At 46.7% G+C, this 14,232-nt stretch overlaps 1 protein-coding gene across 1 annotated transcript; it reads left to right on the top strand.

Moving 5' to 3' along the window:
- Positions 1–631: 631 nt before the first annotated feature.
- On the top strand, positions 632–13,637 carry DBX2 (developing brain homeobox 2). The gene is made up of 4 exons (XM_082239867.1): positions 632–2,314; positions 8,025–8,120; positions 12,064–12,245; positions 13,014–13,637. The coding sequence occupies exons 1-4, from the start codon at positions 2,026–2,028 to the stop codon at positions 13,359–13,361; spliced, it is 915 nt and encodes a 304-aa protein (XP_082095993.1). The 5' UTR covers positions 632–2,025; the 3' UTR covers positions 13,362–13,637.
- Positions 13,638–14,232: the final 595 nt, after the last annotated feature.

Here is a 14,232-nt window from a genome sequence, read left to right as displayed (position 1 = left end):
CACGGGTTCAAATCCCCTCTCAGCCATGAAGCTCACTGGGTGACTTTGCTCCAGCTGCTGCCTTTCAGTCTAATCTTCCTCACAGGGGTGTTGTAGGGAATTGAGGAGGAGGGGGCGAACCATGTACACCACATTGTACTCCTTGAAGAAAAGGTAGGATATAAAAGCAATAAATGCAATAAAATAAAATAAAAAAAGTTATTCCTTTCCCTCAACTCCTCCACAAATACAGGCTTTGACTGCGACTAGCTTCTTTTTTTAAATCATATTTTCTAACACATTATTTAAAAACAAGCAAATGTATTTAAAAAAACAAAAACACCACCTAGTTCTCTTACAAAAGCATGATAAGGAGATTATACAGTATCTTACTTTGGTACCCGAGCCCAAACCATAAAATACTTGCACTTTTAAGGAGCAGTGAGATGAAAAAATATATACCACACATCCAGCTTTAAAAAAATAACTGCAACATCTCCTAAATAGTTTTCTCAACAGAAGCGCTTTCAAAAAGTTTTACCTAGTACAGCATAATGATAATTACGTCTGATATTTTCAGAGCAATTTAACCACGGTTAATGTCATCCTTCACAATAGATCAGGTTTGGTTTTTTTAATGCATCAGTGTTGGCAAATAGCACAGAATGTGCAATAGCTAGCACAGATGCCAACGGCAATTCTAATCAGCTTCAAAATTGGGAGCCAGTGATAGCCCATGTTGGAATAAGGGACTTGAAAGTCCTCTGAGGAACCTGGAAGACAGTCAGAATTTGGTTATCGCTTCCCCACAAGCAGACTCAATAAGGAACTGAAGGAACTAATAAACAGATGGGTTTTGTGGTGTTTTTTTTAATGACCATGGAACTGTCCCTTTAGAGATTTGCTAGAATTCTCCCCAATAAAAGGTATTTTTTTTGTGCAACACCTTTTTACATGTGATGACTCCATTGTGCATCCCACAATAAGCTTGGAGCATACACTCGCACTTCTGCGAGACACCCCAGCTCAGCCACAGGGCATTTGCCCCCCCCCCCGGCTGTCCCACACTTTCCCCTCCCTAAATCCGGAGATCCCTTTGACAATATGTCTGGGAGAGAGCTCCACCGATTGCATAGACAATCCGAATACAGGGAAGAGAAAGTGGGGGGCATTAGCAAACGGAGGTGGGCATTAAAGGAGCCCTAAAGGCATGGGTGTAGCCAACGGGGAAGCAGCTGCACCCCCTAAATTAAGTAAGTAAATAAAAATGCTTAACTAAAAGTAGAAATTGTAGATAGATTTTGACAGGTTTTTCTGAGCGTAATTTAAAACAACTGTTGTTGAGTTATTCCATGCTGAATCTGAGAATGGTGACATTTGGGTGTCCTGACTCCTGCCCCCCTTACATGATAAACCCTGGCTACTCCCATGCCTATGGGGTTCACAATCCGCATTAAGCCAAGGTGTGGATGGGCCCAGAGTGGGTGAGAGCAATCAGGGAGTAGTCACAGCTCCCTTTTCCTCACCGGCTCAATCTGGGCAATATCTGGAAGGGGACACAGCCTCTCTGCCAGGGGTGAGCATTGCAGGGGCACGCATAAGGAACCGGGAAGCCCCTTCAGCGCCGGCCAAGAAGGGGGACCCGGAGATCCAATGGTTTCGAGGAGGCTCCATGCCCATCCAATGGCGGAGGGCGCCCCCGCCCAGCTCTTCGCCCCCATCCGCGCTTGCTTTGTCGTCCTTGTCCATCACTCCTTAAGTCTCCTGGACGTAATTAATGAGGCCGGACACACCTTCTCGTCCGCCGCGTCGGATCTCCGCAGAGCGCTAGAGGGACACGTCGATTGCACACGAAAGGAGCACCCCTCTCCCGGACGCCCACCCCCCTCCAAGGACTAGAAAGTGGGTGCGTGGAATGGGGACACGCGCGGCCCCCTCTACGGATCCCGTCTGAGGTCCCGGCAGGAGGCTGATCGTCGGGGGGGTGTGTGTCAAGGCGTCGGATCCGGGCCAGGCTCCCCCTCCTGCCTCCTCCCGTCCCCGGCGATGCTTCCCGGAGCCTTGGCTTGGCCCTGCGGCAGCTCGGCCGGCCTGCTCAGCCTGCCCGCCCCGCCGGGCTTCGGCAACTTCGGCAAAAGTTTCCTGATCGAGAACTTGCTGCGGGCCGGCGGCGGGGCGGCTCCGCACCAGGGCCCTGCCGACCTGCCCGCCGCGCCCGTCCCGCTCAAGCTGTGCCCGGCAGCCGCCGCCGCCCACATCAGCAGCCCCTGGCCCTTCCCCGCTCCAGGCGCCTCGACGGCGGACAGAGAAGGCAGCTTTGCGCCCGCAGCCACAGGTGAGCCAAGCCAGCGGGCGAGCAGGCAGCCAGGCAGGCTTCCCCGCTCCCCAACCCGCTCTCCGCCTAAAGCGATCCCGGCTGCTCAGGATCCCCTTGCTCGATCTTTGCAGATCCACGCGCTTCTTCCTCCTATCTTGCTCATTTCAGGTTCCGCGGCTGGAAGCGGCGCGCGGGAGCGCAAAGCCCGGACTCGAACTTTCGCTTCTTGCTGGCGCAGAATCCGCACTCCCGCTTGCTCGCCCTACGCGAAGTGCAAGCGGCTTGCGCGCTCCCGATCCCCGCCTCACGCTCCGCGTCAGCTGCGCAAGAGCGAAAAGCCGCTCCCTGGATCCGAACCGGATCCGGTTCTCGACTTCGCACTTGTTATGTCTGCGCTCTGAAACGACGCGGAAACGCACCGCCTTAATCGTCTCTTTTTGGCCCCTTCCGTCTTAGAAGATCGATCTCTATCGATCTCTTTGTGTTTTATTGATTTCATAAAATTTATACACCGCTTGATAGAATAAAAGTATTTTTTTAAAAAAGCAGTGTACTTCCTTGGGCTATTTAATCCAACGATTTCACGTAGCTTCAATAAAATAACTATGCCAATAACCACACCCCCTCCCCCAAATATATTTAAAAGCTCAGTAATATTGGCGAACGTGAGTAAGTAATAGGGGGTGGTAGTTGTTCCATATACGTTGGTGGTGAGCACTGGGGTTTAAATGTGTATTATGCCTAGTATTTGTGGGGTGATCTCTTTGGGATGCCATGCAACTTGGGAGCAGCAGGCCTGTCTGAGCCACCTGCTTTCCACCAGTAAGCAGCAACTTTCCCTGCGGATCTACCAGTTTATGGACCCTTCTAGTTTCCCCTTGCTCTAGCTAGTACAGTTGTACCTCAGGTTACAGACCCTTCAGGTTACAGACTCCATTAACCCAGAAATAGTACCTAGGGTTAAGAACTTTGCTTCAGGATGAGAACAGAAATCGCGTGGCAGCAGCTGGAGGCCCCATTAGCCAAAGTGGTACCTCAGGTTAAGAACAGTTTCAGGTTAAGAACGGACCTCCAGAATGAATTAAGGTCTTTAACCCGAGGTACCAACGACTGTATTCAGGACTCTGGTTATTCATTTGGGATGAACACATCCCTACAGAAGTGCTTGCACTAGTCGGCTGGTTTGTGTTTCTTGGGACCAGACCAGGCATGATGTTTTGTCACCTAGATCACCCTAGTCATGGAGATGAGTGGGTTGCAGGGCTGTGCAACAAATCGCCATACCATCCACTGCTGCGGGGAAGGGCAGCACACCCTCCACCGCTGCTGGGAGGCAGGTACGGCGGGACCCTCTGCCACCATTATAATGGCAACATAGAGGGCCTGGAGGGCTTCACCTAGACCTGCAACTCTGCTGTGGAAGTTGTCCTCCACTGAAAGGAATCCAGTGGTAGCTCATTCCACGGCAGGCCACATTTCATAAATGTATTCAGAGGCCCACTTTAAGAGCTGATATGTCAGGAAGCAGCTGTCCGAGTACAAACCTGTCTATCTGGGACAGTTCCAACATAATTTCTTCTGCCTGTTCCTGAGCTTAACTTTTCAGAAGTGCCCACCAGAAAGACTTGGTGGCTGTTGTGGTGATGGATAACAACTGAATCCTTAGCATCCTTTGGTAGAGGCGCTTGGAGAACTGGTGTGTGTGTTTAAATAAGAACAGACTCTCAAGCTTGCGAAAGCCGAAAGGCCCTGTCAGAAGCATCTGTGGAAATGCATGCTCTGCTTCAGGTTTAGTCACTTGGAACTGCGAAATGGCTTTTGGCAGATCTGCTGTATAATAAATGTCATGGGACTTGCAGCCTGTCTTAGTTGTTGATTCTCATCTATTTCTGTTCTCAAGCCTGCAAGCAATTGGCTTCCATGAGAGCCCGACTGCCAATTAGATGAGAGCAGAATGGGCTCTTTGTGGGTGCAGTTTGGGGGAGCGTTTTTTTAAACATTGCCAAGTCTTACCCTGGGTTTTCCACAGGGCATAGCGTACTTTTCAGTGGCCGTGGACTTTCTTTACTCAGTGCATCAGGAGTAGGGAACACAGTGCCCTCCAGGCTGTTGAATCCCCATCAACACCAGCCAGCATGGGCAGTGGTCAGGAATCATGGGACTTCTAGTTCAGCAATATCTGGAGGCAAGCAGCGAAGAAAGCAGGGAGGCCAACAGTAGATGGCGCCAATGACGGGTGGAGCCAACTACTTCTAGTTTTGTTAATGCTCTCCCCCCTGTTGAGTTTTACCAGGTAAGAGCTGAGACTAAGGAGGAGGACACAGATTGCCAGTAAGTAAGTAAGAAGGCAGGCAGGCAGGGGCTGGATGAGGGCAGACTGTGGTTGGTTCAGATAGTGTCCCACTTCTTCCAGTGGACCAGCTCCAACATCTGGAGGGCCACAGGTTCTCCAACTCCTGCTTAAATGAATTTAAATCCATCCATTCTAACTCTTTACCCCATTAAGGAGCTTCACTCCATAAAGGATTTCCACAACTCTCCCCACCCAAGAGATTAGAATCCAGGTCACAAACTCCGGGTCTACTCTTTTGGAATCTGTATAGAGCAAGTTGAGGAAACATGTGGCCATTTGGTGATAGGAGTCCAAGAATGCCTCTGAGGCTACAGGCTTCCCACCATCTTAAAGCTAATGTGAGACGCATGAAGTCAGGGATGGCATTGCATCTGCACCAAAAGGAGTCAGGACATCAGGCTGAGCGCACAGAGGTGTGTTGCATCCATGCGCACACTGGCAGGGGGCAAGGCCAGAAAGGGCTACATGGAAGTCTGCACTGCCATTTTGCCAGCCCTCCCTGGATTGGCTTGACAGCCACCTGCCCAATACAGGGGCTGTGGTACAGGAGCAACCAATTGCTTAAGGGATGTTTCATTTGCAAGGAGGAAGGTTTTGCCCGCAGAACAAATTGATGGAGAGTGACTTGCTCTTCTTCTTGTTTCAGCTCTACACTGGTCCTATCGGAAGGGGAGTTTGAGACAAGGTGGCATTACATAGTGAAGTAGATTGGTCACAGCATCAGTGCAGTGCATGTAGATCATGCTCAGAAGTATCATTATGAAAGGGGGAGGGGTCCTTAGGCTTGCCAATCAGATCTTAGGGCCTGGGTCAGGGAAAGGAACCACTCTGCGGATTGCTGGAAGTAGGCACTAAGGGCGAGCTTTCAAAATTAGCCAGGTGCCAGGCGTATTTTGTGACTGGGGTTTGTCAGAATGTGAGCACTTTGAGAAGTCTTTTCGCCACTTCCCCTGCCACAGCACGAGTCACCCTTGCAAAAAGGGCAAAAGGGCAACTAGTCCTCTTCCTTTTTTCTGCCCACAGGCTAGGTTCCAGGAACCATGCAGCAAATAGCTTTTCTATCCTATGCTCAAGGCTCATCTGCGTGGGATGTAATCCACTGGAAGCAGTCAAATACAACATTTCTTGTTTTCCTAGAGTGGACATGCAAGGGGATGTTGGTCCATCCAGTTGAAACTTCCTGTTCCTCCTGGGCTGGAGCATCCTTCCTTGCATGTGACTAGAGGTGGGTGTGACCTTACCTGTCCAGGTAACAAAAGGACGAGTCAGGCAGCACTCTCTCTCTTTTCCCCTTCCTTCTTCGTTGGACCAGCTTTTTAGCTAGTTGTGCTCTGCTAGCTCTCAGCTATCAGAAGCACTGGGAGTATTCCCCATATAGGGTAGATCCACATGTATATCTTTGTAACTAAGTCTGCCTTCAGGAATCCAACTGTGAACTGATGTGAGTAAACTTATTTTATTGACTTTAAATAAGATTGTCGTATCTTTATTCTTTTAAGAGGGATTAAAGGGAATTTACCAGAAACGCACAATTCAATCTTAGACAGACTGAATTGTATAATAGTGAGAGGCTTACACAAGCCTGCAACCAGCTATCTGCTGTGCATGTAAGAAAGCTACATGAAGGAACTTGCTAGCACAAGTTAGGGAGGATATTAATAAACAATATAGCATCTCCTGCCACCCTGAACATTCCCACAATCTGCATTTCCATTTGTCTCACGATTTCTAGAAACAGGTCTGAGAGGTTTTTCTTTCCCTGGGAAAACCTGCCATTTAGGTTGGCTGTATTGGAACAGACATCAGTCGGGTTTTCTGCAGATTGACACTTGTCCTAGGGGCAGCAGTGGGATTAAATAAAATAATCTCATTCCCATACGTAGAAATCATGGGACGAATGCAAATGTGCATGAGCCCTCCGTGTCCTGAGTCTTGACACTTGGGGTGGGTGGGAAAAGTATTGATTCAAGAAGTCCTCCTTCAGCATCTGAAAGGTGTGGCAGAAGCAGGCAGGGCCAGGTTTGTCCTAAGGATTCCCAAAGGAGATCATAAGGTGGTTCCTGCTTGCTGATAATTCATGCTGGAAATCTCATGCAAATAATGGCTAATAAAGTTATCTGCCCTGGTTTACCTTCACTATGTGCCCTAACTTTTTATTCCAGGTGCATGCACCAATGTTATTTCTTCTATGGAAATTTAGCTTTAAACAACTGCTGGAGTATTTATTTACTGCCAACACAGTCAGCCATAATTCCACTATGCTGATTATTACATTGGTAACAGGCATCTTCCTGAGTGGCTTCTACATGTGTGGCAAAGGGAAGAGGACCAAAATGGGAACTCAAAGCAGCACAACTCAGAGAAGTCACTCTTGGCAAATATCTTGTCAGCTGCCTTCCCACACTGGAGCTCAAACTGCTTTTGAAATGTGGTGAATACAGCGGGGGAGGGTATTTGGAAGAGGCAAGGAAGCACCACTTGTGCTCCTGCAATCCATTCCAACAATTTGGTGCCTCATCCTAAAGCATCCTTATTTTGGGAGTCAGATGAAGGGAAACGCAGTGAGATTTCTGGGCTGGTGCCTGTGAAGCAGCTGAGCGGAGACCCCTTCAATCTGTCTGCAGTGAGCCATTAGCATGCAACGGCTTGCCGTGCAGGTAGGGCAATGGTCCAAGAAAGGCTTGCACTTTGCAGTGCCATGGAGAACATTTCCTGATCCACGTGGCAAGTCACACTGCACAAATGACTGGCATGCAAATAGCCCCTTTCATTGGAGCAAACTATTGTTTCTAGGCATTCTGTATTAGGGTTGAGATTTAAAATGCGCTCGGTGGGTATTCAAACAACCTGTGTGTGGTTGGAGCAACACATTTGCTAACCTACAATGCTGGCATTTTAGAGCCACCAAAATTATTCAGAGTAAATAGCACGGTGGCTTAAAACAGCCGTTGCTTGGCTATTCTGCAAAATTAGTTATCAAACTGGAGATAATGTCAGCCAGTGTTTCCAGAAGTTAGAAGCATTAATGAATCACGGAACTTAACCTAAGCAAGTGTACGATTGACCAAATAACTGCCAGCAAATAAATGTGCATGGAGGGTTCATCTGGTTATATTTTTAAGAATTAATGAGATGAAACGGATTTTGATGAAGTTTATTGCACAAGGAGATGGCTTATCATTTCTCTGTGTTTGCATTTAGGCAGAAAAAAACGCTGCTCCCGTCACAGTGGATGCCTGACGGAATCCACTTTTTACCGAGAAAGTAATGGCGAAACGCTAATTGGCTTTAATAGATTTCTATTGTAGCATTATCTATACTTAAAAGTGTTGTGAATGCCAGCAACATTCATTGGACTCAACCCTGTGTTTGCAGCTCTTCTGAAGCCCTTTTTCTTGAGAGCCCCGCCAGTTTATTCGACGTGCTGCGGTGGGTCCTGTCAACACCCTGCGTCTCCCACTGCTTTTCCAAGTAAGTTTTTATGCTTCATCAGTAATGCTTGAGTTATTCTGTAAACCAAAGCAGCAGGATTTAATGTGCGCTGGGAAGAGGGGAAAAAAAACCCTAATTGGTGATGCAATGGCAAAGAGCTCATGCCTCTGTAAAAATCACAGCAATTCCATTCAGAAGGGTTCCAAAGATTTATCAGACTTCAGTACACTGAGTAATTGTGAGAGATTTTAAACCCCATTGAGAGAAAGTGCCAACCAAGGGAGGCATCTGGCTTTCAGAGAATTGGGAAAAGATCCACAATTTGCTTTCAAGGCCTGAATCAATGGTCATTCGTAAATGGGAAATGCAAAAACAAAATGCCAGTCTTTTTTTTTTATTAAAAAAACAAACAAACAAGCCAAAACCTAACTCTTAGGAAACATAAGGATTCTGTTTTTGAAAAGAGACATCCTTTCCACATTTTAAACTTGGGGTATTATAATGCCAAAGATTTATAAGTCCCACAGTTATCAGTGGAAGAGTTCTACATATGGATAAATCTCCTTATTAAAGTCGGTAGGACTTGAAAATGTATGCATAATACCTTTTTAAAAAGTTTTCTTTCCGTTTGGTCAAATATGAAAACACACAAACAGATGTGTATACAAAATTACAAATTACAGATCACAAAGGTAGCAAAGAAATTTAGAAGAAATATCACACCAAATTAAAATCGTCATCATTACCATGACTGCTTGTACTGTTAGGATTCCTGAAATAGCATGTATTATCAGCAGATAATAGGGTGGAGGTGGAGTAAATGGTCATTTGCTCAGTATAAGAGTTTGTTTCACTCATTTGATTGAATCCCATCCCTATTTCAAAGCTATTCAGATTTTGCTGTTTCTGTTAAGCATTTCCAGTGCTTTAGATATGTGCTTATAGGTAGGTAGTGTTCCTAGAGCTCCCTGTGAAAGGGGTTAATTATTAAACAATTTTGGGAATAGCTGGGCGGGGGAGGGGGGGTCTCCTAAAACTCCAAGCGCCTTTAGCAAACTACAACTCCCAAAATTATTTGAGGAATGCCATGACTATTTGAAGTGGTATCAAATGTATGGTGTGAACATGGCCCATGGTTTTTCTGAAACTATTCCCACATGGTAACTGCAAAAAAACTTGATCGTACTATTCCGCCCCGCCCAAGTCTTTTATCTGAAGAGATATTTTCTATGAGTTTAATTCATTTTATACCACTTTGATGACATAATTTTCAGGCTAGTCCAGTAGATTTAGATCCCGCAAGGTAAAAAGGTAAAGGTAAAGGACTCCTCGATGGTTAAGTCCAGTCAAAGGCAACTATGGGGTTGTGGCACTCATCTCACTTTCAGGCCGAGGGAGCCGCCATTTGTCCACAGATAGCTTTCCGGGTCATGTGGCCAGCAGGACTAAATTGCTTCTGGTGCAATGGAATGGTTTCCGTGATGGAAACCAGAGCACACAGAAACGTTGTTTACCTTCCCGCTGAAGCGGTGCCTATTTATCTACTTGCACTGGTGCACTTTCAAACTGCTAGGTTGGCAGAAGCTGGGGCAGAGCAGCAGGAGCTCACCCCATCAGAGGGATTCGAACCATTGACCTTCCGATCGGCAAGCCCAAGAAGCTAGTCCAGTAGATTTAGGTAGGCTAGTACAGTAGATTTAGGTAGGCTAGTACAGTAGATTTAGGTAGGATTCCCCCTTCTTGACACATCTGTTTAGGTTGCAGATGTTAGGAACCCAAAAGCTTCCATCCTCACAACAACAACAGAAATTCTTGTTGATGGTAACTGGAATATCTGAAGGAAGCGAAACTGGGGTCAAATGCTCTCAAAAAGAATGAATACAGTGAAATAATAACATCAGAGCCCTGCTGGCTCTAGTCCAAAGTCCTATTTTCTCAATTGGAGCTTGCCAGAACTCAGTTCCAGCACCTCTCAGGTGGACACCACTGCCATTATAAGAGAACAAGGGAGAGTGAGTTCCGGCACCTCTTTTTGTAGAAGAATAGCACTGCTATCAGTACTGTGGGTCTGATTCTTTGGCAATCCCTCTTGGATATGATCAGAAAGACCCTCTTCCTGTTGAACTTCAAGGTACTTGACAAAGACCTTCCCTTGTCATTTTAAAGTCAGTTATGCTTTGACTTTTTATGAGGCTGATGCGCTTTCTGTTTGTTTTGAACACTTCTCTGTTTTGATTGATGGATTATTTTACTGATCGCTCTGTAAACTGCTTTGTCACCGCCTATGGTGGAAAGCTGCCCTTGAATATTGAAAATAAATCAAATAAGCCAGATAAATCCAGTTCAACATTCCGATGCCTACGGGAAGACCCCAAGCAATAATCTAAATCCACGCTGGAAGATATGGCTGCTGGAAGGATCTCCTTGTGCTAGTGACAGATTTCTAGGAGGCGGCTGCCTAGGTGGTTGGGGGGGGGGGCGATGGTAGAAGAGGCTTCTTTATGAATGTTTCAGGAGGCCAGTTGCTAAGTCGAATGATTCTTGACAAGTGAGGCAGTAAATGCTGCCAGTTTAATGAGCTGCAAGTTTCAGAGCCTCTCTTTAGGGAGCTGACACTTTCCCACAGAGCGTTTTACATGGGCCCAGCTACCTCACAATGGGCAACAGCGCCGTGACCAATTGCCACTTTCACTTTACTCATCCACACGCGACCTCACCACCATTTTTCACTGTGCCGATGAACTTTAGGAACCATTTTGGGCTGAAAGGGCCGGGCCAGGGGTCACTTGCCCTTTTGTGTGGCCATAAAGCGGGGTTCTGTGCGCAGATCTTTTCTCCTGTCTCACATTCCGCGAGGATTTCTGGACACCATTTAAAGCACTTGACTGAAAAATAAAGCAGTGAATGAAACTGACTTTTATAGACTCATTCTAGCTCATCTTCCCATATAACCCTGTCTACCTGAAAAGGGATTTAGTGAGCTGAGCTGAGCGCATACAGGGACCTACTGAATACACTGGGCCCATTATCAACTGCGGCAATTGTTTATTAACCAGGACTGATACACTACTATTTTGGAAGTGACCTATTAATTGTCCATTTAACTAGAGTGTATTGAATTGCAATGAAAAAAATGGAAACCATGACGAAAGCCTTTACTCGCTCCTTCAAGGTGGTCTCTGCCACAAAGGCAAATGAAGATTGTTCCACAGATTAAGGAGACATTTATCACCATATACTAGAATGCAAAGGAGAAGCTTTCCCCCCCAAAAGTATTTGGTACCATATTAGCGTTTGTGTCAACATGGCATTACATCCTTCAAGGGTGGAGTTCAGCTACACAGGCCTGCAGGCTTGTTGCAGCTGATTTGTCCTGACAAAACCGTTGTGATCTATAGGTGAGCTTATTCTTCTGCCTACAGTAGATCGGGGGTGAGGGGTGGGAATCCATAAAGTTCTTTATCACAATAAGGACATAGCTCAGAATGTAAGATCTGATTTAAACTTGTGGTTTTATTTTATTTTATTGTGGTGGTTAGCTCTATACCTCCTGTTAAAACAGGTTAGATGTTCGGTTTGTCCGAACTAATCGGAACCAATCAGAGATTATAGGAATCTTGTGAGTTATCCAGAGTTTTCTAGAAGACTGTGGCCTAATTCAAATAACTTTACTTGGCCAGCATTCTGATCACACACACTTAGGAAAGGGATGTAACTGAATGGCAGAGCATCTCCTTTCCACATAGAACATCTGGGTTCAATTGCTGTAGAATGAGATGTAATATTTAAGGACAGATATGTTGCATGGGCTTTATCTGCAGCAGTTTATTGTGCTGCAACAGCATCTCTGAAACATAGCGGTATGGGAACTCTTTGAAATCAGCCTGCCAAGTTATATGCAGGATTTCCCCACCCCACCCCCAAAATCTGGCTAACTGGATCAATGACACTAATGTGCGCTGCTCCGTTTTTCTTGCTGCAGGACAGGAAAGTGTTCTGCCTCTTCTAACCCAGGATTCCCAACCCCGGAGAGGCATTTTAAGAAGAGCTGTTTTTTCTGAAGATCAAAGAAAAGCTTTGGAGAAAATGTTCCAGAAGCAGAAATACATCAGCAAAACAGACAGGAAGAAGCTGGCCCTCAATCTGGGTCTCAAAGAGTCACAGGTAACAGAGAGGTTTGGTACCTCGTCAGCTGTGTTCTGAACCTCTGCTCAGTGGCGAAGCTGCATTGCTCTGCTACTGGGGGCGGAGAGAGGGGGCGTGGCTGATGCCCCCGGGGGCATGGCAGCCTTCCGCAAGGGCATAGCATGTTCCGGGGGGGGGTGCAGTGTGTGTCGGGGGGGCCGCCACAATGGCACCCTACCGGAATAGTGGTGCCGGGGGGCGGTCCACTCCCTCCACACTCCCATTCCTCTGCCAGTGCCTCTGCTCTGTTCCTTGTTTGAGCAGAAGGATAACAGGGTTTTGTTAACCTCCTAAAGTAGAGTTCATCTTGGTTCGTAAGGGTGGCTTTTGGTTAGGCTCAGAGAGGGGAATGAAAAACTTAAGGCCTCAGTCCAGTATACCTGAAGGAGCGTCTCTACCCCCATCGTTCTATCTGGACATTGAGGTCCAGCGCCGAGGGCCTTCTGGCGGTTCCCTCACTGCAAGAAGCCAAGTTACAGGGAACCAGGCAGAGGGCCTTCTCGGTAGTGGCACCCACCCTGTGGAACGCCTCCCATCAGATGTCAAAGAGAACAACAACTACCAGACTTTTAGAAGACATCTGAAGGCAGCCCTCTTTAGGGAAGCTTTTAATGTTTGATGTATTACGGTATTTTAATATTTTGTTGGAAGCCGCCCAGAGTTATTATTATATTGTTAAGGTGCGTATGGTAGATGGAATTATCTTAAGAAACCAACAATAATAGTGTTGAATTACCCCACCAACAGGTCAAAATCTGGTTTCAAAATCGAAGGATGAAATGGCGAAACTCCAAAGAAAAAGAAGTGCTGTCAAATAGGTGCCTGCCAGAGGAAGGTCTTCAAGAGACCTACCTTTCCAAATCTTTGAATTTTACCTCCTCGCCATGCCCTGTTTGGGAAATAGCTCAACAGCAGTCAGGTCCAAGATGGCAGAGCCTCCCGGAACATTCTGAGAGACAGAACGGCAGAAGCGGCTTGCAGATACCTACAAGAGCAAACTCCTCCCCCGATACATTACATTTGTATCGAGAACAAGACAGCACAGAGAAGGACATTGTATCATATGGGGTGGGGGGAACTGATGGAGCAAAATGATAACTGACCATTGATTGAGGATGATTCCTCCCACAAGACTAACTGTATTTTATATGGACACTGAATTAGTTTCTATACTCCGCCATTTGCTAAAACAAAAATGTAACACGTTGGCAAAAACTAATGCTATAAGAAAGATTCCCTAGTCAGTCTTCTTCCCTCATATGTGCCTTCTGGCCTTGAACAGTGCTTGTACGTGAAGTAGGAAGGAACTGATGGTAAGTGAACTTTAAAGGTTGAATGTGAAATTCAGAATACATGGTGGTACACACAACATGCAAATGGAGTGTTTGTGGTCATTCTCTCCAGACCAATTAATTCAACCTTTCACAACACTAATGTCTTCTCTAAAGCTGGGATGCTGGGATCTGAGGCCTTCTTTCCATGTGTTGTTGGACTCCAACTCCCATCAGCGCCTGTCAGCATGGCCAGTGATCAAGGATGAGGGGATCTGTAGTCCCAACATCATCAGGACAGCCACAGGTTCCCCATTCCTGTGACAGAGGATCAAATCATTTATAAAGCAGGTGAAAAGTAAAGGTAAAGGACCCCTGGACGGTTAAGTCCAGTCAAAGGCGACTATGGGGTTGCAGCGCTCATCTCGCTTTTCAGGCCATGGGAGCCGGCGTTTGTCCACAGACAGCTTTCTGGGCCATGTAGCCAGCATGACTAAACAGTATCAGGACACTGTGACGGAAACCAGAGCACACAGAAATGCCATTTACCTTCCTGACGCAATAGTACCCAGTTATCTACTTGCACTGGCATGCTTTCGAACTGCTAGGTTGGCAGGAGCTGGGACAGAGCAACAGGAGCTTACCCCGTCGCGGGGATTCAAACCGCCGACCTGATCAGAAAGGGGAAGAGGTTT

The sequence above is a fragment of the Podarcis vaucheri genome (assembly GCF_965113315.1).
Source record: "Podarcis vaucheri genome assembly, chromosome: 10".
Classification (NCBI taxonomy): Eukaryota; Metazoa; Chordata; class Lepidosauria; order Squamata; family Lacertidae; genus Podarcis; species Podarcis vaucheri.
This window is presented reverse-complemented; position numbering and strand designations above follow the sequence as displayed.

Excerpts from the sequence above, each read along its gene's own strand:
- DBX2 (XM_082239867.1), top strand. The coding sequence starts at position 2,026 with ATGCTTCCCGGAGCCTTGGCTTGGCCCTGCGGCAGCTCGGCCGGCCTG. Across the intron at positions 2,315-8,024 it reads CTTTGCGCCCGCAGCCACAG|CTCTTCTGAAGCCCTTTTTC; the intron begins GTGAGCCAAGCC and ends CTGTGTTTGCAG. Across the intron at positions 8,121-12,063 it reads GTCTCCCACTGCTTTTCCAA|GACAGGAAAGTGTTCTGCCT; the intron begins GTAAGTTTTTAT and ends TTCTTGCTGCAG.